Source organism: Protopterus annectens, chromosome 16.part0, assembly GCF_019279795.1.
Source record: "Protopterus annectens isolate FY-2018-M chromosome 16.part0, PAN1.0, whole genome shotgun sequence".
Classification (NCBI taxonomy): domain Eukaryota; kingdom Metazoa; phylum Chordata; order Ceratodontiformes; family Protopteridae; genus Protopterus; species Protopterus annectens.
The window spans coordinates 880614323-880639005 of record NC_056750.1 but is presented as its reverse complement, the minus strand read 5'-3'; the positions used below and the strand labels follow the sequence as shown (position 1 = coordinate 880639005).

Below are 24683 nucleotides of genomic sequence, written 5' to 3'. Positions count from 1 at the left end.
TGTTCTGCTATTATTAACACAATTACTAAAACAAACACAATGAATTTTGATTACTCATCTATGTGAACTTGGTCCTTACTGAACAACTAAAAAAGGTACAAAAGCATGGCAGAACTATTAACACAGTCAAATGCTATCAATTTAGACAAGAAAAGAATCATACCCAAAGTCTGACACTTTACCCTCCAACTTTCTTCCCAAGATGTGTGTGTGACTAAGTCTTACTGTGCATGTATCCATAAAGTACAGCTGTGTAGGAATATACTGTAATTATGCATTTTGGAGCAAGATCATTGTTGCACTGTTGATAATTTGTATGGCTTCTGCCATGGAAACCTTGACTTCTGGTCTAACTTTAAGTACTTTTCACCCTTCTCCACTTGGGTTTGTGAATGCCCTTGAACCTTAATGCCAACATGCTTGTCTTGAGCATTCCATTTATCCAGCGTGGATTTTTATTACTTTACCTTAATCATTATGCCGATCCCCAATATTGTATTTGTATTACTTTGCCTTAATCATTAGGCCGATCCCCAATATTGGATTTATATTACTTTGCCTTAATCATTCTGCCGATCCCCAATATTGGATTTGTATTACTTTGCCTTAATCATTATGGCGATCTCCAATATTGGATTTGTATTACTTTGCCTTAATCATTATGGCGATCTCCAATATTGGATTTGTATTACTTTGCCTTAATCATTCTGCCGATCCCCAATATTGGATTTGTATTACTTTGCCTTAATCATTATGCCAATCCCCAATATTGGATTTGTATTACTTTACCTTAATCGTTATGCCGATCCCCAATATTGGATTTGTATTACTTTGCCTTAATCATTATGCCGATCCCCAATATTGGATTTGTATTACTTTACCTTAATCATTATGCCAATCCCCAATATTGGATTTGTATTACTTTACCTTAATCGTTATGCCGATCCCCAATATTGGATTTGTATTCCTTTGCCTTAATCATTATGCCAATCCCCAATATTGGATTTTTATTACTTTACCTCAATCATTCTGCCGATCCCCAATATTGGATTTGTATTACTTTATTTTAATCATTCTGCCGATCCTCAATATTGGATTTGTATTACTTTACCTTAATCGTTATGCCGATCCCCAATATTGGATTTGTATTACTTTGCCTTAATCATTCTGCCAATCCCCAATATTGGATTTTTATTACTTTACCTTAATCATTCTGCCGATCCCCAATATTGGATTTGTATTACTTTACCTTAATCGTTATGCCGATCCCCAATATTGGATTTGTATTACTTTGCCTTAATCATTCTGCCAATCCCCAATATTGGATTTGTATTACTTTACCTTAATCATTCTGCCGATCCAAATACACCCATTCTCCCCTGCAGATCATTCATTCAAGTCCCTGAGCAGTTATTCATTCTCAGGTGACTTGACCCATTGTCATGGCTTTACCTTTCTACGCAACCTGAGCAGGCTAGGATTGGAGCAGAGAATGATACTAGGAAGTTCATGGCCTGATTTTGGCAGATAACTGTTACCACCTTGGGGTGAGTGTTTAAGGTTACCCTGATCTTGTGGACAATGAATAAGGCTTGCCTGCACATAAGCATCTGTAATTCAGAGCTACTCCACTCAGATGTTCTAACCAGTAGGAAGACAGTCTTTCAAGTTAAGTATCTGGGAGGTGGGGTGGGGGGGGGGGGCTTTGTTGCTGTCTCATACAGTGATAAAATTAAATTTACGAACACATATAGGTCCCAATGAGGAGAGGTCCATCACAGATAACCTTAGGTCTACTATGAAGAGTTCCATCATAGGTGACCTTAGGTCTACTATCTCTTTACGAGATTATTTTATTAGCAGGAATAAAGGGGCATCCCATGGCAGATAAAAGATGCACCTACTTTTAGTGAGACTTAAAGTAATCCTGATTTGTAAATATCAGACAGATGCTTGAAGAGCATGGACACTGAGTGCTGGTTAAGGTCTGGTGCCCTCTCTGAAACAAAAGGGATAAAAATACTGTTTTTATTTTCCTAGGTAGAATTTCCTTGTGTTTGCCTTCCTAGTCGCCCTCATAACAATAAGCACATCTTCAGTAAGCATATGACTACAGGGGATGCGCATGAAATCTTTCATGATTACAGCCATAATGTCATTAGGTTAAAGTGTATGACTGAACCCTTGTTTTGGGGTAAGAGGTCTACATGTTGAGGCAGTGGGACAGGAAGTGCTCTTACTTTGCTTTGCAGGAGACAGAACCAGTGCTGCCATGGCAAAAAATGTATTATGAGAATTATGTCTGGCTTGTTCTCCTTTATCTTCTGAGGTACCCAGGGGAGAACTGGGACTGAAGGAAAAATATATAGAAACAGACCAATCAAAGGGTGCTTCATGCCCCATTAAAAAAAAAAAATGTTTGTTTCCTGGAGAGGCAACCTATAATGTGGATCAAGTCCAGAAATACACCCCTGTTCAGCATCCATTTTATGAGTGTCTGATTATGCACTGCTCAATTGATCTGCTAGGGTACTTGGCTGGGATGGAACATACGATGCCCTTATGGTTACTCCTGACACCTGGTCAGGTAACATGCTTCCATGGCCAAGCTTCTAAGACTGGGGTCTCATCTACTAGTTAAAATAGCACGTAAGTGTTCTGCATTTCATCAATACAAACAGGATCCCTGGCTGCTATGCCCCTTTGAAGACTTTTATGACTGAACCTACAACCATTGTCTCTTTAATGTCAATGTTACTTTTACTCTGTGTTTTGACTCAGGTCCCTTTGATCCTCAGTTTCCCTAGATGGGCTTCCCCAGCTATGTCTGACAGGTTCACAGTAAGTGTCCAGGTATCAGGGACTGGCTTGAATTGGACCCCACAACTGCTGTTCACCTGCTGTATCCACTGGAAGAGCTTCAACAGGAAGGGGTCAACCCAATCACAGAATATGAAGAAGACTTTATTGGGATCAAATCAAAACATGAACGCATTAACGTTAATCACCGTCTTTTCATCTTATATCAAACAGACTTCATCAGATAAATAAACCAACGTAATAATGCTGTAATATCGTAGAACTCATTTCTGTCCACCAATAAGAATCACCCAATTAAGAATCTTAAATTAAATAACTAATTAATTAAAAATCCACTGACAAATTTAAAATCACAAAAATAATAATTCAGTCTATAATGTACTTCATAGAATAACCTGAAACATATTTGACTTAAAAATTATATTAAAATATATTTTCTGTTCACTACTTATTCTTATACATGCTTTATGAGAGAATGACATTTTGAAGGTGCCAATGATTAAAACATCTCGTTAGCTCCAGTATTAAAACAGAGGGTGGCAAAGTTATGCTTTAACCCTTTGAAGTAACCATATTTTATTGGTTAAATTCAGAATTATCATTTCCTTTATTATTTACCGTTTTTAAAGTATTTATTTAAGAACAGCTGTTTAACAATGTATTTATATAATGTAATTTTTAGTGTGATTTACATTTAAGCCACTAGACTTAATCTTGTCCCTGGTGAAAGGGCTGACTTTTTGTGGGATAACTTCTCCTGTATGTGTCAGAATGATGAAAAAAGAAGTTATGTACTCATCATAACGTTCCATGTTTGTTGTCCAGTATCTCGCCTTCAGTCTTGCTGTTTGGGTTCGGAGCCGAAACCTCGGCTCTGACTCGGCATACACTGAAGCTCGAGAGCTTCTACTGGCTCGAGGCTGAATCCTATCCCATGGTGCTTAGCGGCTGCTCCCCAGATCTCGTTTGAGAAGGAAGGTTCCTATGATATGTACAATATCCAAAAGGATAATATCTGAAAACATATTGCCAAAAGGATTAACAAGAAAAGGCAAGAAGGGAATCAGACATTATCTTCCAATTTCTGAGAAAAATTCCTCTAGATACTCCAGGAGGGGGATGGCTGGGAGGGATGCAAGACTGAAGGCGAGATACTGGATGACAAAAAACATGGAACGTTATGGTGAGTACATAACTTCTTTATGTTATGTTGTCCCATATCACCTTCAGTCTTGCTGTTTGGGACAGAGTCCCCAGCACCTTTTTCTTGAGTGGCTCAAGGGAATAAACTCCTCAGGACAGTGGAACCAAAGGATGCCCTGTTCCGGGAGGCCACATCTACTTTGTAATGAGTAATAAAGTTATGAGGGTTAAACCATGTAGCAGCAGCACAAACTGAATCCAGTGGAAGTCTGGATTGGAAGGCAATGGAGGTAGATACCGCTCTAGCTGAATGCCCTTTGATTTTCCCTGGTGGTTCCTTAATGTGGGAACCACAGACATATGTGATGGTTTCAGTAAGCCGGACAAGGTAACTTTTTAAAGTGCCAAAACTTTAAAATTTTCTGAATAGGAGACAAACAATTGGTCTGACTTTCTAAATTGTTTTGTCCTGTGCAAGTAAAATCGTAACTGTCTATGTACATCCAGTTGGTGGAGATTATACTCTGCCTTGTTGCCATAGTTTGGAAAAACACTGGTAATTCTATGTTCTGGTTTAAATTGGCTTTAGAACAAACTTTCAGTAAGAAGGAAGGTTTTGTTCTGAGGGAAATTCTATCTTTATAGAAGATCAAATAAGGTGGATGGATAGACAAGACTTGCAACTCTGATACTCTCCTGGCTGAAGTAACTGCTGTCAGGAAGAGTGTTTTCCAAGATAAAACTTTTTAATGAACAAGATGATGCTGGTTCAAAAGGGGGCAGAATCAAAGATGATAATACTAGGTTGAGGTCCCAAGGAGGAGGAGGTTCTCTGAATGAGGTCTTAAAAGAAAGGTACCTTTTAGGAAGGCTTTGCATAGTCTATGAGACATTAGACTAAATCCTGATTATCCCACATGATAATTAGAAATAATAGCTAATTGAACTCGGATAGTGGTGACTGCTGCCCCTTGATTAAAGATTTATTCCATGATTACAGGTATAGATGCTGTAAAAGGATCTATATGTCTTATATCAGCCCAACAAGAGAACCTCTTCCATTTTCTTGCTTAGAGATTCCTAGTCGTCTGCTTGTGCAAAGAGACTAGAATGTGAAAAACTGCAGGGGACAATTCCAGAAGCCTGGCTAAGAGCGGAAGTGGAGCAGCCAAGCTGTCAGCTTGATGGTGTGGAGTGCAGGATGGAGTGTTCCTGACTGATGCGTCAGAAGATCCGGCACTGGGTCCAGGATCCATGGGTCCTCCTGAAGGTAGGGCCAAAGAAAGGGGAACCAAATCTGACGAGGCCAGTATAATGCAATGGGAATTAACCTGCGACTCAACAACTTTGCTTTCTGTATGACCTTTGCAATAAAAGGAAATGGGGGAAAGGCATAAAGATGACCCAGGGGCCAATCGTGAACCAGTGCATCCCTCTGTGACTTTCCCGAAGGCAAAATTAGGGCAAAGTAGTTGCTGCATTTGGAATTGAAGGGAGTAGCAAAAAAGGTTGCAGCAAGGCTGGCCCAATTTGCTGCAAATTTGAATTGCAACTTCCTGATTGAGGGACAACTCATGAGGCATGATAATCGCTCTGCTTAGCCTGTCTTTTATAATGTTGGATTTCCCTGGGATATGCATTGCATATAGAGGGTAGGATCTGGTTCTCTCCTGTTTGTTGATATACCAAACCACCAACATATTATCTGTCTGAATTGCAACAGTCCCCGTGGGAAGTGAGTCCTGAAGTGCTTGCAATGCCAGAAGTATGGCCCTCATCTCTAGGATATGCAAATGGTACTCATGATCTTTCCAAACTCCTTGGACCGTCAGTCCCAGATAATGCCTGTAGCAATAGGTTTAGGAAGTATAAACAGTTTGCCCATTGTTACCCGAGTGGACTGAACCCACCAAAGTAGGTCCTTCTTGCAAGAGTGAGTTATGAAAATTTTGTGAGACATGGGTAACTCCTGCATGGACCATTGGGCAAAGAGTAGCCACTGCAGTATTCTCATGTGAAGTTGTGCCATGGGAAGTAGTGTTATCGTTGCTGTCATACAGCCTAGAACTTTCAGCACAAACCTTGCCTTTACTCTGTTCTTGTTCAGTAAAATAATCACTTGACTGCGTAGCATCTGTATCCTTTCTTGAGGTAACCTTGCCAACATGTTGTTTGTATTTAAATCTGCACCAATAAATGTAATATGCTGTGATGGCAAGAAAGCAGATTTTTCTGTATTTATAGTAATGCCTAGTTTTGAGAAGAGATGGATGGTGTAGTCTCTTACTTTGATCAGTAGTTGCTTGGTGGTGGCAGTTAGGAGCCAGTCGTCTAAGTATGGAAACACCTGGAATCCTTGTCGTCTCAGATGAGCCGTGACTACTGCAATGCATTTGGTAAACACCCTGGGGGCTGTGGTGAGTCCAAAGGACAGAGGTCTGAACTGGTAGTGACTGGCTCCCAACCAGAAGCATAGAAATCTTCTTGAGTGCCTGTCCATCTTTATGTGGTAGTGCGCATACTGAAGATCTAACGTGCACATCCAATTGTCTTTTCCCAGAAATGGGAGTATAGACTGCAGTGTTACCATCTGGAACTTTGACTTTTTCACCGACTTGTTGAGTCTGCTGAGATCCAATATGGGTCTCCAGTCCCCTGTCTTTTTTGGAACTAAAAAGAACCTTGAGTAAATTCTGGATCCTAGTTGGTCTGCGAGGACTTCTTGGATGACTCTTTTTTTCTAGCAACTTTTGTATTTCTAGTGTTGCTTGATCCCTTTGACTGGGTGGAATGTCTGGGATAGACTTTGGTGGCTGAGGTGTACATTGGAAGGGGATGTTGTATCCTCTGGATATAATGGACTGTACTCATTTGTTCTGAGTCAAATTCAGCCAGGCTTCTGGGTACAACTATATTCTCCCTCCGACTGCCTCTAGAGGTGGACAAGCAGGCCTCCTTTCAGGAGCACTGAAAGGATTTACCAGAGAATGTATCTCTGTTGCCCTGGTTTTGCGGAACCCCTCTGCCGCATGGACGATGTCTTCTATTGTTTCCCCCTCTGTTCCAGGGGGAAGGATCACCACGAGTGTCAGATAAGGCTCCTTTGGATTTACAGAACCACATTTTTCCTCCCTTTTGACCTTTAGGATAAGGTCTGGTAGGGGTGGAAAAACAGACTCCAACGGTAGACAGAGTCTTGCCATCTTGTTGGCTCCTGGTGAGAGTTTCTTTTACTTTAGGCCTGAGCAATGACGAGCCATCAAAGGGAATGTCAATAAAGGAAGAACGGAAGTGTTCGGCAAACTCACAAAGGCGCATCCAGGAATGTCTACGAAGAGCTATCCTTGTGCCTGCTGCCCTGCTCACTCCATCGTCTGCATAAGATACGAGCCACATGGAGGAGTTAGATATGGAGGGTAAGGTTGCAAGCTGGGAGTTAAACTTTACCACCTTGCAGGGTATCTCCTAGCTCTTTTAGGAGATCCCTCTGAAGTCACGTGAAATGCGACAAATAATTCAGCGACCCTAAAGTAAAGGCCACTGAGGAGAACACACGCTTCCCGTATCTGTCCATTGTACAAGAATCCTTGTTTGGTGGATGAACAGATACAGACGTTTCAGATAACTCCTTTTTTGTGGCCACTGCCACCACCATTGCATCTACAGAAACCCCTTTAGTTAAATACTGCCCATCTTCCGAGGCTGTAATGAACTTATTAGGCCTCCACGGAATGGGGGTCTACTGAGTTTGGAGAGTCCCACACCTTTCGGCTCAGCAAACCCAGGAGTGGGTCGAAAGGTGAAGACATCCAAGAGGTGGAGGGGCGAGAGCCAAATGCCTCCAGGTATACAGACTCATCTTCAGAAGAGGAAAGGGACTTCCAGCCAGCCCTCTGTTTAAGGATCTCCAGGATGTCTGAAAAAGAGACATCCTTAGAGTGTGACCTTGGGGACCCTTCTGAATCCTCTAAGTTGATATCAGAAGTGACAGACTCAGGGGAGTCTATGTGCTTCCTCTTACACTTTCTCTTCTGAGGGACCTCCTCGGGGGGATGTTCAAGGGAGGTATCGGAAGAGGAGGATTCACTCATTTTGGCTTCCTGGGGCACTGACTCTCTACTCTGTGGGTGATGGAGAGGTAATGAAGAGGTGGACACTGGTCCCTTAGGGGGAAGAGAGACTGGAGCCAAAGGTGGAGCAGACTCACTTGAGAGCATGCACTGCATCACTCAAAGGCACCGCAGTCCTGGGCCGAAAAAGATTCTAGCCCCAAGAGGCTGGGAGATCTCCAAGGCACCGAGAAGGGTGGTTCTGAGGTAGATGCGGGAGCCAAATTCACCTGAGCTGAGGTGCCGAGTGGGAGAGCCGGTTCCAACTCAACTCTCCCCCTGGAGCTGACCAGGAGCGTCAGCCTCCAGGTCCCACGATGGATGAAAGCATCAAGGAAACCAAAGCAGACGTCAGAGCTGAGATAGCAGTAGTGATTACTGGCTCTGGTGGTTCCAGCACAACAACTTCCATACACTCTGGCTCCAAACTCCGAGTTTATCGGAGGAATCGGCCTAGTAGAAGGTACCATTGTCGGCTCAAAGATCCAATGGGCTGGTCCTGGGTCTGAAGCAACCTCTTCACTACCCACTCCATGTCATCATCCAGTAACCTGGAGGATCTAGAGGAATGAATGGAAGGCTTGTGGCTACATTCCACCAACTGTAATAAAGGAGACACCGGCACCAAGTGAACAAGCTCCAAGAGCAGTGACTGGCTCCTCTTTCGGCTCCACAACGGCTCCAATGAAACTGATGGAACCAAGGGAGAACCATGTTTCTCAGCTCTGACAACTTTCAGAGCTGAAGCAGCATCATGTTTGGTGCTGCTTGTCGGCTCAGACACTGGAGCTGATGAAGCAGACTTTTGAGTCTTGTCTGATTTTTTGGTCTGATTTTCTTCATCTATTTTTAATAACCCCCTCAATATAAGTTTATTCCTCCTCTCCTGCAAGACCTTGGCAGTAAAACTATGACAAATGGAGCAGGAGTCTTGAAGATGGAGTGGAGCCAGACAGTACACACAACTAGTGTGTCTGTCAGGAATGGACATCTTCTGAGTGCAGGAACCACACTTTTTGAATCCTGACTTGTGTTCCTTAGCTTTTTTCCTTAGACATGCTAGCTATAAGGAAAAAAATTCTCAATAAAAGTTAAAACAAAACTATAACTTTCATAAAAAGAGAAATCAGCAAAAAAACAAGTATCGAAAATAAGGTATTGTTTTTTTTTATAAAGAGAAGGAAGGGGAGGAGGAGAAGTCTCTAAGTTAAACGGATTCTTGAGGAGACAACAAGGCCCAAAGAAAAAGATAGCCACAAAGATAAACTTACAAGGTTTAGAAAGGCTAAAATAGCACAAGGCTATTACGATAGAACTAGTGAGTAAAAACAGCTAACAATTAGTAATTATTATAAAATATATAAAAGTACAATTTTTTCAAGCAACCAGTGAAGACAATCCTGAAGCTTCAAGCGGCAAACAAGATCTGGGGAATAGCCACTAAGCACCATTGGACAGGACTCAGCCTTGAGCCAGTAGAAGCTCTTGAGCTTTAGTATAGGCCGAGTCGGAGCAGAGGTTTCAGCTCCGAACCCAAACAACAAGACTGAGGGTGAGATGGGACAACATAACATCAGAAATTTTACTGAATGCAATAGTCTCTCCCCTTTTCCTCCAGATTGATAAACTCATTTCAGCTGACAGTCCTACCAGCAGCCCCTTGTTTTAACTAATTACAGCTGAGTGCACCTCTGACCATTTCTGCAGTTACCCCCATTGTGCCTCTATGCATCAAATATTGCTTGTTCATATTTGCATTAATAACTCCAAAACCATGTTACACACAAGGTATCAAAGTATTTTATCTTGAAGCATACATGATGGCAAACACAACTGCATTGGTATTTGACCTCTGTCAATGAGTACTTGTTAGAACTGTAAGGCGATAACATTTTTTTAAAAGCTTAAGCCACACTCACTTGGAGTTTAAAGTACACACTAAAAAGAGCTGTGCTGGAGGGAATGAGTTAAACACTGTATTGAACAACTCTGTTTTCGTGTGTTCTAGTAGGGGCTATACCCTCAGTCAAGCATGCCTGTGCATGACAGACTCATCTGCTGCTACCCTGCATGATACATCTGCTGCTAGCAGTGTCAGTGGTGCAACAGGCAGCACACTCACTTTTGGTGCACATACTCGTGGGGGTTCTGTTCCTGCACAAGGAAAACCAACTGCCGACACTACAGGCAGGAAAAGGGTTAAGGTGCTGTACTCCTGAGTGTGTTGTCCTTTGGATGAAATGTTAAACCTAGGCCCTATCTGCTTGAGTTGGTGGTAGCTCAGGTGGATGTAAAAGATCCCAAGATCCCACGGCATCTATCGAAAAGAGTAGGGACCCTTCATTTAATGCAACATAAAAAATTACATATTATTTACAAAATGTACATATTTACAAGCACATATATTCACATTTCTATATATTTTTTTACTATTTATCATTTTTCTTATAACATTCTCATTGTTGTTCTTCTATAACTGACCCTCACTCCTTCCGCAACCATAAATTAATTTTTTGCAGTATAGCCATCCATTTCTCATAAAACAAAATTCCATTCAGTCTTTCACTCCAAACCGCTCATATTACATAACACAAATTCTTATCTAACCTTCTCACATATTCTTTTTTCCTTGTTCTTATAATATCCATAAGTAATCATGTTCATATCTATATTCATTATGTCATTAATATTCTCAAAAATGTTACTTCATAAAACTTTTCACCATACTTCTGCCACTCATACTTAAAAATGCTCTGTTGTATCTTCTTCCCTACAAAATAAACACACTTTTTCAAGTTTCTTTTATATGGCATACTTCCCTTTACTGGTAACTTATTTACCAGTTTTCATAGGAAATCCTAATCCTCTTTTATCTTGGCACACCACTTTTTCTTTACTTTAATACCTTTAATCACTTCTCCTGGTACATTTTCCCATTGACGTACATAATAATAATATTGTTTCATCACATTATTACACCACATCCTTCTATCTTTCTCTGCAGCATCAACTTCTTTTCCTATGTTAGTATTGTTCCTGATAATTTTTAATTTCTTGCATATTCTTTTTCTTATTATCACCTCCCAGAACTTTTTGTACTTATATTTAAACATTCTCACTATTAATTTCTCATTCTCTCTTTTAACCCACTTCAATACTCAACACAAGTTTAAAGAAGCAGAATAAATAACTGGATTTTCTTAACTGAATCCCCCTTCATCTTCACTCATATACAACATATCTCTTAAGTGGGTTTGATTTTGAACCCCATATGAAAGAAAATGCCAGTAACAAAATTTCCTTTTCACATTTTCTGGGATCATATAAACATTTGACAGATGTGCTATTTTTTCATTAATACAGAATTCACCAGATAAACCTTTTTCCTAAATACTAATCTATACATCCTCCAGAGAAGACACATTTTTTTCTATTTCTTTTATCAAACCTTCCCATTTAATCATAACTACGTAATTTTCCCAAATATTGTTCCCAACAAAAACTTCATTTATTGAATAATACACACCCACAGTTTTTACATCACCTTAACCCTCACTTTTACCTTTATTCAAGATTATTCTCATTTCCTTTAAACATTCACTCAGACAAACCAACAATTTCCTCATCCATATTTGGTTCTTGGCAACTATGGCTATATCATTTGCAAATGTCAAAAAGTACAGTTGTGTAAAATCTTACCATATCAGTAGATGTCCTTCACATCAATATTGCAGCATTCCTTATGTAAGGGATCTGCCAAGGACAGCCCAATGTCCAGACAGTATAACAAAACCTTTACTGTTTATAGGCATCGTACAGCATGCATATGCTTCCCAGTATGCAGTAGGGCATAAAGGTGAAGTACAGACACGCATACTTCAAAACTGAGATGCCCCAGGAGGAACAAAATGTTACTTGGGACCAGGAGGAACATGTGCATACAGAAAGAGGAAAAACAAAAGAACCGCCAGCCAAGAAGACAAGAGTAGGACAGAGGAGAGGGGGTAGGAGGGAGGGAGTGAGTACTGGAACAGTGAAGAGAAGGGTATACACTGTTGTGGTAAGATTTTACACCACTGCATGATGTCCTTCATTATCGCTGTTTCAGTATTCCTTACATAAAAGAATGTACAACAGCACAACAGGAAACCTGGTTGGAGGAGGAGGAAGGCACTTAAGAACCCTCTAGAAACCCATGCAGAATAGCCCTGGCAAAGCCAGCCATTGCTCTACAAATAACATCCAACTTGTAGTGCTTAGTAAAGGTATAGACAGAACAAGTAGCAGCCTTCAGGATGGAACTGGTATCCAGTCCTTTCAGAAAAGCACCAGAATAAGCCACAGCTCTGGTAGAATGAGCTTTAAACAGAAGAGGAAACACATTTAGCTTGAAAATTATAAAAAGAAATGGCCTTAGAGATCCAGGATGAAATGGTTCCCTTAGAAACAAACCCAAAGACCTGTAATGAAAAATAACAAAAAGTTGCTCAGATTTACAAATATCCTTATTCTTAAATAAATAATATCTGAGCTGTCTATGCAAATCCAAGCTATGAAGAACTTCCTCACTGGCAGACTGCAGAGAAGGAAAAAGGGAAGGCAAATTAATAGACTGATTAAGAAACAACTCATTAGCCACCTTGGGTATAAAAGAAGGATTACTATGGACAGACACCCTGTCCCTATGAAAAACTAAAAAGAAAGGAACAGCCTGAAGCTCAGATACTCTCTTAGCTGAAGTAAGGGCTAAAAGAAGAACAGTCTTCAGAGTATAATGTTGTAAGGAAGCTGAAACAGCAAGCTCAAAATGAGCCTGAGTCAAAACTGAGGTTCCCAGAAGATGGAATAGGCTTCCTGGAAGGCCTGATATGAAGGATGCCTTTAAGAAACTGTTTGACGTTAAACCTAGAAATCAGAGGAGGAGTTAAGGATAGACAAGCAGAAATTGTTGACAGTTGAGCTTTAACTGAATAATATGCCAACCTAGCATGGTGGCAGATCACATAAATAAGAGAGAGGCATAAGAACCTGCATTGAAAAGAGATCCTGGTTTTGAAAGAGGCACCAAAAAGAAAATCTCTTCCATTTGGACAAATATGATTTCTTGATACTGGGTTTCCTGGCCTCCTGCAGGACCTGTAGTGTGTCCTCAGAAAAGAGGGGCCTAAAAGGGATCAAAACCCTATCACCCATAGCATTAGTTGAAGAGTAGACAAGTATGGATGGATAACAGACCACTTGTCTTGTGTGAGAAGGTCCACCCAGTAAATAACATGTGGTGATTGCCCCTCACCAAGGCAGAAAGAAGGGATAGCCAATGCTGTCTGAGTTAAAAGGGAGTCACTAGCAAGATTTTGGAAGAGTACTGCCTGATCTTGTGCAAGACCCTTGGAAAGAGGGGAAGGGGAGGAAATACTTACAGAAGCAGCCCCTTCCAAGGAAAGGGCAGGGCATGCACTTCCCATGCCAGAGGACTTGGGACTCTGGAACAGAAGAGAGGAAGTTGCCTGTTCAAAGGGGAGGCAAAAAGATCTACCTAAGGAATACTCCACCAATAGACAATGTCCAGGAACACATCTCTGTGAAGCATCCATTTGTGAGTCTGTGTGCTGGACCTGCTCAAAGAGGCTGCCACTATATATTGCTCAGAGGGAATGCAGACAGCTTGAAGAGTCACTTGATACTGGACAGCTAGATCCCAGACCTGAACAGTGAGCCTGAAAAGAAGGTAGGACCTTGTACCTTTTTGCTTGTTGACATACCACATCACTGTGGTATTGTCTGTGAAAATGTTGAGGGTTCCAGGATGAAACAGGATAGGAAAGGCCTGAGGAGCTAGAAGAAGAGCCCTCATCTCTCTGATGTTGATGTGGTCCGACCTTCACATCCCCATCGCTGCCCTCCCTCCTGGGAACCAGAAACATTATGAATAAAAGACCTTCACTTTCTGGTCAGTTGGCACAACCTAAATGGTGCCCTGGGATAAAACTGCATGAAACACCTCTGAAAAGAGTGGAAGCTGTTCTCAAGGAGGCTGTGGGATGCTCAGAAAGTGAGAAAAAGATTTCCAAAGCATAGAATATCCTTGGAAGATGACTGATAGAACCTAAGAATCTGATGTGATCCTTAACTAATTTGGAAGAAACAGGGAAAGATAAAAGGGCAATGAAACCTGGTCCTGGGGAAAAAGGAAGCAAACTGTCAAACTGGACCTGGTTTGTCAAACTGAACCTGGCTTGTCAAACTGAACCTGGCTTGTCAAACTGTCAAACTGAACCTGGTTTGCCAAACTGGACCTGGCTTGTAAAACTGAACCTGGCTTGTCAAACTGTCAAACTGAACCTGGTTTGTCAAACTGAACCTGGTTTGTCAAACTGTCAAACTGAACCTGGTTTGTCAAACTGTCAAACTGAACCTGGTTTGTCAAACTGTCAAACTGAACCTGGTTTGTCAAACTGTCAAACTGAACCTGGTTTGTCAAACTGTCAAAATGAACCTGGTTTGTCTTGAAAATGAGGTTTCTGAGAAACAGGGGTCTGAATAAACTTAGTAGGAGTTGCACTTCTAGAACTACTTTTACCCTTGGGTGGAGGCCGAGACAGTTTACAAACAAAAGCAGATTTGGAAGGGTAATTCCTCTGAAATGTAAGGATACGAAAAACAAGGATTTATTTCAATTCCTGCAGGGCTTTGCCTTTATACTATAGGGATTTAAAAAGTTCAGCATCAGGGCAGCCAAAAAGATTTTTATTATTCAGAGCAGCATCCAGTAATTTGGGCTTAATATCATCAGGCAAAGATTGGAGGTGAAGCCAACACCACCACCTCATGACAGAACCAAATGCAGCATCCCTGAAAGAAGCATCAGTTGCATCATGACTGCACTTACTGGAGTGGTGAGCCACTTCAGAAGTAGACCCCAACAAGGAAAGGGCCAAAACCTTCCCTTCAGAGTCAGGATGGTAAGAAGCTCCTTCAGAAACCCGAGGAAGAAGGGCTAAAATATACCAAGCCATATGAGTCTAGTAATTAATAACTCTAAGCGCCAAGGTGTCAACAGTACAGACCTTTTTACCCAGCCATTCCATGGCCCTACTATCCTTATATGAAGGAAGAACCTTAGCAAAGGGCAACAGCTTGGAGAGTTTGTCAGAAGAGACAAACACCACAGAATGATCAGCAGAAGGACATTTATACAGAAAACTGTAATCCATCAAGCACCATGTAAAATCTGTCAGGTGTCTTGGGAGCTAGGGGTTGAGAATCAGGGGCTACAGAAGCTGCTGACAAGGTATTCAGGAGGGTAACCAGAACCGGAGGAACAGATGAAGGTTTAGGAGACTCCACCTGGAGAAACCTGAAAACAATCCCGCTTAAAGAACTTCAGCATCCGTTGTCCAAAGGGGAAGGCATCTAAGATGAGAATACTAAGGACTCTTTCCCAGAATCCTGATCCTCATCAGAAGAATCCTGCCCCTAGGTATCCTGAGAGAAGTACAAGACCAAGGAAGAGTAGGCACAGAGACCCCTTGAGTAAATTTTAAAGTCAATAATGTGTAAAATAATACACGAGTAAAATTCTGCCATTCATGTTTGGGATCTCTAACTGCTGGGCAAATATACTTGGTTTTCTGTTTCTTTTTCTGTGGGAAGTACGGAAGAAAAATCCTAGGCAATTCAGACCCTTGCTGACATTAAGCGTGGTAGGGATCTTCCCCTATACTAGGACCTGTGGAATCCCCCTCAGTTCCTTGGATATAATCAGCTGAGATGCCCCCTCAGTGTCTGGATCAGAAGTTTGAAAAGCCTCCGAGGAGCTGCGAGAAGCCGGATCCATGCAGGCCTCCGAAGGGGTTGTGGCAAAGAGTCTAACGCAATAAACGGACAATCTTCCAGGCTTTCACCAGCATTGACAGAGACATCCAGGGGAAGCTGGACAGCCATATCAGACCTGAGTTTTTTAGACTTTTTCTTGGCTAGCGCCTGACACTCGGGATGGGAAGACTCCGCCATAGCACCTTGTGCCAACAACTTTAGATGTTAGTTTTCCAGGTCAATAGAAAAGGAGCAGCAGTAATTACCCATTGTCTTGGGGGCAAATGCTTGGCAGATTGAACACTGAACATGGTTGTGAGAAGCACTCAAGCAGAAGACTCACTGTTTGTGATTATCTTTATGGGGAATCTGGCTCTCACACTGACATTTTCCCTTTCTGGATGAAATTTAAACCAACAAATAAAATAGAGGATAAGGAAGCACTCCAATGGGGCACTTATCTGAAAACAGCTTGGTAACCAGCACAGGAAAAAGGGCTTTCTGACTGCCATTCAAGGATTGCATTTGGACTGGCAGCAAACAGGTTCTGAAGTATGTGCATCCATACATCACTTTCATGCCCTACGCCTTGCATGGGGGCATACGTGTGACGTACAACTCACGTACAACTTGTAAACAATAAAGGCTTTGGTATACTGGCCATTCATTGGGCTGTCCTTGGCAGGAGTAATTCTTACATAAGGAATACTGCTACAGTAATATGGAAGAACATCTACCGGAATCATCACCTTGTTTTGCATCACATATCTAGCATCTTTCATTTTATAAGCTACTTTACTCACTATTACATTCATTTTCAGTCCAACCAATATTCCCCTCATGGGACATTGTCTTATAGCACATTTCATGCATATTTCTTTACTTAGCCACCCATTCATTAACACTCTCACTATTATTTTGATATGGTGAGATACACTCTACTACTTCTATTGGCTAGTCTGCACTTTACAGCCCACAAAGCGTCATGTCCTACTGTATGAAATGCCATGCTAATATCATCTACCACAAGTTTTATAACATCCCTTTTACTTATATCATCATCCACGATTTCTCTCACAACCATTAACAATTCCTTTTGTACTATATATAATTTCTTCCATTCTACTCTGCATTAATCTCAAAATGTTTGTAGTCTGTGTTACTCACTGTTATGGGTCTCCATTTTTTTACTTCATTCTTCTCATCTTTGATATCCCACTACAAAATTCTACATAAAGAAACCCCTTACTTCAATTGTTAATTTAGTACATTTGCAAAAGACTCTTTGCCAGTCCATTCATTTCTTGTACATTCCATATCCTATGGGCCTGATACTGAATCAACAGTACTTCATCCATTTCAGTAACAGAATTCCTTTTTCAAACTCTTCCTTAACTCATCATTCTGGAATTTGTTTTTACTTTCCAGTCTCTAATTTTCCTTCTTTTTACTCTTATACATGTTTTCCGCCTGCAGTACTACAATACTGGTAATTTGCTCTTGTGTTCTTTCCACCTCCTCTTTCACGTTTTTCCTTTCCCTCATTATACTAATGTCCTCCATTACTACTTTACTCAAATATGCAGATAGCTCCTCCCTTCTCCCTTGTAAATAATACTGCTGCCTAAAAAGTAATGCCTTCATTTATTCAGATTTCTTTTATGTATTTCCTTTTCCATATTGTAATACTCTCTTGTGTTATTCTTTAAATTCTCTAATGCATTTCTATACATTTTCTTATATTTCACATTATCTTTCTTTCTTACATTTTCCTGCCAATGGGAAAAAAAAACACACCTTTTATACTTCTTTTTAAATTCAAACATTCAGACCAGTTTTTATAGAACTTCATAGTTATGCAATTGTCTATAACTGCAATACTTCCCACACCCCAGTTTCATGCCATCATTTCTCATTTATTCTTTTTATTTCCTTTCTTATTTAATATACACCCTTTTTCCATCACTTATCCATACTGCAAAACCATCTAAACAAAACATCACAAATGTATCAACATCTGCTGCCCTCAGGCCTTCTGATAATACAAAATATTCAATCTCAGATCCAAGTGCCCCTCTTCCCTAAATCCACTGACTTTTGTTCCACACAGCTAATTTACCACATTTTATCACATCCTCAAATTTTTACCTTTACATTTCGTTTTACAGTTTCCCCCTACATCACAGTTAAAATCCCCTGCAATTACAATTTTCATGTTAACCACCACATATCTAACATTAGATGAAACAGATTCCCTTTTCTTGTTAGTTATATATAATGTTATAATTCTATGAACATGTTCTCTCCATCTCACATCCACAACAGTTTAATCTTCCCATCCTTACCAGTGTTACGTCTAGTAATTTCACATTTTTTATACAACACAGCCGCTCCAGAACAACATTCACTTGTTAAGTTCCACACTATATTTACGTCCCCATCTTTTTTCTGTTTGCAGTCACTTGTCAGGAGTATTATATCCTCTAACACAATAACATCCACACCAAGGTTAGCACACCACTTCAATATCCCTGCCCAACCTATAGTGTTAATACTAGTCACATTTACTGAAAGTACCCTAAAACTGATGCTTTTCCTTCTTTTTAAGTTTAGTAGAAATATTTCTGCATTTTCTCATTGTTGCTGTTTCCCCAGCTGAATCATTTCCTGGGTTTATGTACATATAATCATTGATCCTTGGAATTAGATTTTTCACTAGCTAGAACTTCAAAAAGTGACTAGTATCAATCCCTTCTCCTGACCTCTTCTTCCTGCATGAACACTCTCTCTTCACGTTTACCTTCCATATTTCTTCTTCTTCTACAGTTTCTTCACCAAGTCCTTCCTGCCTCTTGTCCCTTCTCATGAATGTTTTCTTCCATTTCCCCTTATTTTCATGACTTACTGTTTGTTCTTGAAAACCCATCCAGAAGTGTCCTTTTTTCTACAGCCTGCATTCAGGCACATACCTTCTTGCTGTATGATATTTCTCCCTACACTGGTTACATTGTACATTGTCAGAATCATTAAATAAATAAGAAAAGTCCCCACAACATAAATAAGATCTAGGCTTGCAAGCATATATTAATGTCCCTCTCTGACCATCCTCAAAAATAACAACTGGCAAGTGTTTCACCATGTTTTATTTTTTCACATTCAAAACAACTTCCAATCTCTACCTTCTATTGAAGTATTTTTCATTTCTAACTTTCACAATATGATCAACAGTTTCACACAGATGTTGTGTAACATGTAACAGGCACTGGGTAACATTGCAGTTGAGAACTGATGAACTAGTAGAAGACAATGTTAATTTTTTTAACATTTAAGTTGCTACTAGAAAACAAAAAATTCCACAGATAAATGGCCTTCTTTTTTATGTATACAGTTCCAGAAATGTCATCATCAGTTTTAAATGTTAAGTCCCAAAAAGTCTATGTCCCAATATGTATAAAAGACCAGATTTCTAGACTTTTAAAACCCAGAACAGTTACCAAATTGCCCCGTACATAATACTTGTCTAATGCAGTCGCACTTTTTGTGGTTACTCTTGCACAGATTCTTACAGTTAGCTGCTGCTCTCCTTTTCTGCCAGCTGTCACTGCTGCATACATTTTGGTTGTTGCGTTGTCTGTTGGCATAAAACCAGACCCCTTCTCAGTTTGTTGTTGCTTTCCTCCATTGCTAGCTGCTGCATTTTCTGCTGCCACATCACCTGGTTTCATTTCCATATTATCATCCTCCGCACATCTGAAAAGGTTTGGATCACGCTTATCCATCATTTTTAACAGGTCATCGTCCGCATGCACTCCTGACACGAGTTCTGTTATCTACAACACTTCAACAGACTTGTTTACTTCCTTCTCCATGAACAGAACTAAATGCTGCTCATTTGCAATATCCACTAAACAGGAATCTTTGTTTATTTTCTGACACTCCATATCAAACAATTTTTTTCTCCCAATTCTCACTTTCCACCTCAAAACTCTCCATAACTTTTCTCATCTCCTCTACATTTCTGCTTCCCTTTGGCCTCTTCCTTGCCACTGCAGGAGCTCTCCACATAGTAGGGAATGCTTCCTGATGCCCTGGCCAAATATCCCCTAGCAATATAAATTCTACCTCGGGTGTCCCCTGAAAAAGAGGCTGCTAGCCTAATGGGACTGACCCGGTTAACAAATGATGAATAAAAACAAAATAAAATAAATACATCATTTACTTATTTACAATTTAATAACATAGTAGGTGTTTTGGTTTATTGACCCTTTTAGCTAAAACCTGGGTTCAATTGTATAATATAATCAGTTTACAGTAAATATTTTGGTATAGAAAATAAGTGTCACACAAAAAATCTTTACAATAATATACCTTGATGCACACAAATGCATACTTATAGTCTAATTTGATATACAATGTAAAGGATGTTATTCATTGTGTAACTCATTCAGAATGTGCAGTCCTGAAAGCAATGGGCTGGAAAATTAGCCTGTGTCTTGGAATCAGCTCTGCTTTGACTCGTTTTGCAAATGCTAAGATTCTAAGATTCTTTTGAACGTTTGAATGGTTTCCATGTTTTATGTCTGTTTTTCTATTCCTCCAACTGCTAGCTTGAATCTAGGTCTGATATACTAACCATCTGGAACTTTGTCTGCATACTGACTTAGCCCACTTAAATCCAAGATGGTCCTGAGATTTTTCCATCTTCTTTGGTATTAGGAAGAACCTCAATCAAATCACAGTTCCTCTCTAGTCTGCTGAAACCTAGTAGACAGCTGTGAGTTTGGCTGCTGCCATCTGGTGGGACAGAATGTTGAGAAGGTGGCTCTGCTGAAGTGATGAATAGGTTTTTGTATGCCCTGGACATTACTTATCTGTCATGTGTGACGGACTCCCATGTTTCATATGGGCAGATGTACTAGCATCCAAATGCCCCAGAAGTGACAGTCAGATAAGACCTTAAGTTTCCTGTGGCAAACTCTCAGGGAAGGACTAAAGAATCGATGGTTTTATGGACCCCTCCCCCAGCCTACAGGGTGGCATCCATTTGAAAAATGCACACAGCCATGGGAATTAATGTCTGACCTCTGCTTGAACAAAGGCTGTTTGGCCCCTTTAAGCCACAAGTTCCTTGCAGTGTTCTGATTCTAGGATTGCTTTGAAGACTGGAGAAATTAACACCCACAGCTGTAAGCAACAGCCATTCCTGCTTACTCGATAGTAGCTTATCCTTCAGTGTCAAACAAGGCATTGGTGAAGGACATCTGAAAGTTTCTAGAAAGTACCGTGGCTGAGGCAGCCATGTCAGCTTATGGCTATTCTTGACTTAGGCACTCTTTCTGCCCCATCAGCTGCTTTATGAATTAGTCTCATAAACAACATGGAAGTGTTAGTCATCGTCACCATCTGCAAGTCCAAATTATATTCCACACCATTCTTTGGCAACTTTTCAATGCGTCTGGCATTCATACTGGTAGATCATGCTAAAAACAACCAGTATGGGTCTGGTAATGCAATGCCATAATAGTAAATGTACCAAAAATGTAAAAGTGGTTTCCAAAATTATGTACATTTTCCAAACATCCTTATCAAGGGGAAGAACTGCAGCATTCTTCTTCAAGGTCATTTCTGGAAAGCTGCTGTCACCACAACAGAATCACCTGGAAAGTCCTGCTCCAAGTCTATCTGTATTTGGAAGAGCTGGAGGATCTTTTCTGGTGGCTTTGCCACACTGGACTCTAGGCATGCTCTGTCCACCACTAAGTGGTCACAAACTAAGAAGTAGGCAGACAGGAAAAAAGTCTCATGTGACATTTCTTCCTCAGAGGGGGCTAAAATAACTGGCCGTGATTTCTACAGATGCATTAACTCCAATATCTTCCCAAACTTGGTATCATTCAGAGAGTGTAGAATGAATCCTCTCTTTTGTCCAAATCGGTGTCCAAGTCAGGGGATTGTGTCAAAGTCCAGATACCTAGGAACATTCTGAGAGGATTCATCTCTGTGCCCAGGAGAAAAATCTTCTCTAGGCAATGTGAACCAACAGCCTTGGGTTCCCTTGTCAATCTGGGATGGGGATCAACGATACAAGATAAAAAAGAGTGAGGTCTCCCCTAACATGAAGCTCATATCAAAGTAGCCTCACTGGGACTTAACCTGTCAGGTTACACTGAAAGCATCTGGCCATGAGTTCTAATGTCACTGTTAACAAAGACATCGGCTTCCCCAAGGATGACAATCCCAAAGAAGCCATTGCCAACTCATAGGTGACAAGTCTACATATCAACACCAATATCAAGGGAGGCTTTGGTGCCAAGGGCTTGAAGGATATGATGTTAGTGCTGAGAAGGGTACTGAGGAAATGGAGTTAATGATAATGCCAAACCACTGATGCCAACAACATGTGGTGTAGTGGACCTTGGCACCCAAAGACCAAGTGTTAAAGTTACAGGTACTAGTGGTGGTACTGCAGATGAAGGAAAGAGTAAGGTCAGTATCAACATGGCAGACCCTTGCAATGTCAAGACAGGGCCCATGGCAGGGGATGCACATATCGGGAGTAAATGATCTTCTATAGCTGCCCTGGAAATAGAGGGGAAGACAGGACAACCATTTCAGTTTCAGCCTTGACCAAGGGCTTCATCACTTTGTCTCAATCAAGGGGTATAGAAGAACTTTGGAGGGCTCAAGATGATCTAACCATCATGCAACAGGAAAGAATCAACTTCAAACAGCTGGATCATTCTCAGTATGAGAAAAAACTCCTCAGTCTTTGAATGATAACAGGTTTGGGCAGGACAGAGATCAATAGTTAGAAACCTCTTTAGTCAAAGTTGGTCCTACATCTGAAGAAGGTCCTTCTGCAGACTTGGCTGGAGAAACCTCCTTTTTGTTAGTCCTGAGGAAGGAAGAGCTAACTGTGCACCTCTCCTTTCACTTTAATTCTTGAGGAAAAATGCCTTTTAGAATTAATTTGTTCCTCTACTCATGGGGGTTTTTGACCCAACATTTTGATAAAATTCATGAGGAATGTCCAACTGTTTCACACCGAGACCAAGTGTGCCCTGGGAAGAAGTCTTGTATCTAACATGGCCATACTTAAACAGTGAAGCTTTTTCTACCCTATCCTTGCACACAACAACCAGAAAAAAAATAATAAAAGTCTATGAATAAGCTGAAAAGACTTAAGCTGCTGGACAATTTAGGCAAGAGCAGGAGAGGAAAAAAGCTAAAATAAAAAGATAAATGCAAATGGACAACTGGCACCAAACTACTCTACACTCTCTGTTCAGCCTAATAAAGAAACCAACAAAGAAATTATTACAGATTGAAATAATCCAAAAACTATCTTGAGTGTGGATCATCCTCGGCCATCTGGTCCATCTAGATTTAAGATCTGTTTGAAAGAGGATAGTGTGGTGTATGAAGTGAGGAGCTTGAACTTAGGAAACCCTATGGAAGCGGTGATAAAGCCACCTCTAGAGGCCATTATAAACATACCATCTTCAGATCACGGAAACCCTATGGAAGTGGAGCTAAAAGCCACCTCTGGAGGTCAGTCTAAACATACCATCTTCAGATCAGATAAAGCCACCTCTGGAGGCCAGTCTAAACATACCATCTTCAGATCATGGAAACCCTATGGAAGTGGAGATAAAAGCCACCTCTGGAGGCCAGTCTAAGCATACCATCTTCAGATCATGGAAACCCTATGGAAATGGAGATAAAGCCACCTGTGGAGGCCAGTCTAAACATACCATCTTCAGATCATGGAAACCCTATGGAAGTGGAGATAAAAGCCACCTCTGGAGGCCAGTCTAAACATACCATCTTCAGATCATGAAAACCCTATGGAAGTGGAGATAAAGCCACCTCTGGAGGCCAGTCTAAACATGCCATCTTCAGATCATGGAAACCCTATGGAAATGGAGATAAATCACCTCTGGATGCCAGTCTAAACATACCATCTTCAGATCATCATACACCACAGTCATCATTGTGAGCTCCTTTTCCTTTGCAGCACCTTTAAACCTCATAAGTCTAATACAAGTCCAAAAGAGCTTTACAAGCACTAAAATCAAATACACTCTTCACATTTCAAAAATTCCTAAATGACCATTACTAACATTTCTTCATCAGCACATTTCCCATCGGGCCTTACCCTTAACGTTTACTTTAAAAAACATACCCCACTTCCAAAATCCACTACTTAATGTTATAGTACTATACAGGCAATGATATTATATCAAACCCCCCTTCCAAATTCTCTCGGTAACTACCACCATTACACAGGTCATCTTGGTTTTATTCTTCTTATCATGCCCACATCTCATACTCAGTCTCTCCCCCACATACTTGCATCTCTTCCTTAATCAATCTCAGTTTCTCAATCAAAGTTGCTTCCATATTATAGTCTGATAAATTCTACACCTTCCAAACCTTTGAAATTATTCCTCTTACACCTCCGGTTGCAAGATACAATTCAAACCTGTCACCCCATTCTCCAGCTACATCCCCCAATCTCCACACCAAACAAGCAAAACTCCCAGGAACCCTTATTCTCCCTCCTCAATATCACACTCCATATTCTTTTTGCTGCACCCTACAAGTCCTTCATGTCTTTGCCCCCTACTGCATATGAAATTTGTCCAGGTCATCTGTCTCCAGCAATAAGGTATACCTCCAGCACATCCTTGTAGTGGCCACAAATCCAACAAGCCAGCTGTTCACAAAACTTGAGAACTTCAGCTTAGTCTTCTATTTAGTATTTCACAAAACACCACGTACAAATATGAACAA

The 24683-nt window shown here is 40.7% G+C and overlaps 1 protein-coding gene across 1 annotated transcript in view; it reads right to left on the bottom strand.

Moving 5' to 3' along the window:
* LOC122790679 overlaps positions 1–24683 on the bottom strand; it is an 800254-nt gene that overhangs the window by 364032 nt on the left and 411539 nt on the right. The window contains exons 12-14 of the mRNA XM_044058202.1: positions 23849–23955; positions 19404–19717; positions 2241–2350 (exon numbers count right to left, since the gene is read on the bottom strand). Coding sequence (XP_043914137.1) covers positions 2241–2350; positions 19404–19717; positions 23849–23955 — 531 coding nt within the window. The remainder of the gene's footprint in view (positions 1–2240; positions 2351–19403; positions 19718–23848; positions 23956–24683) is intronic.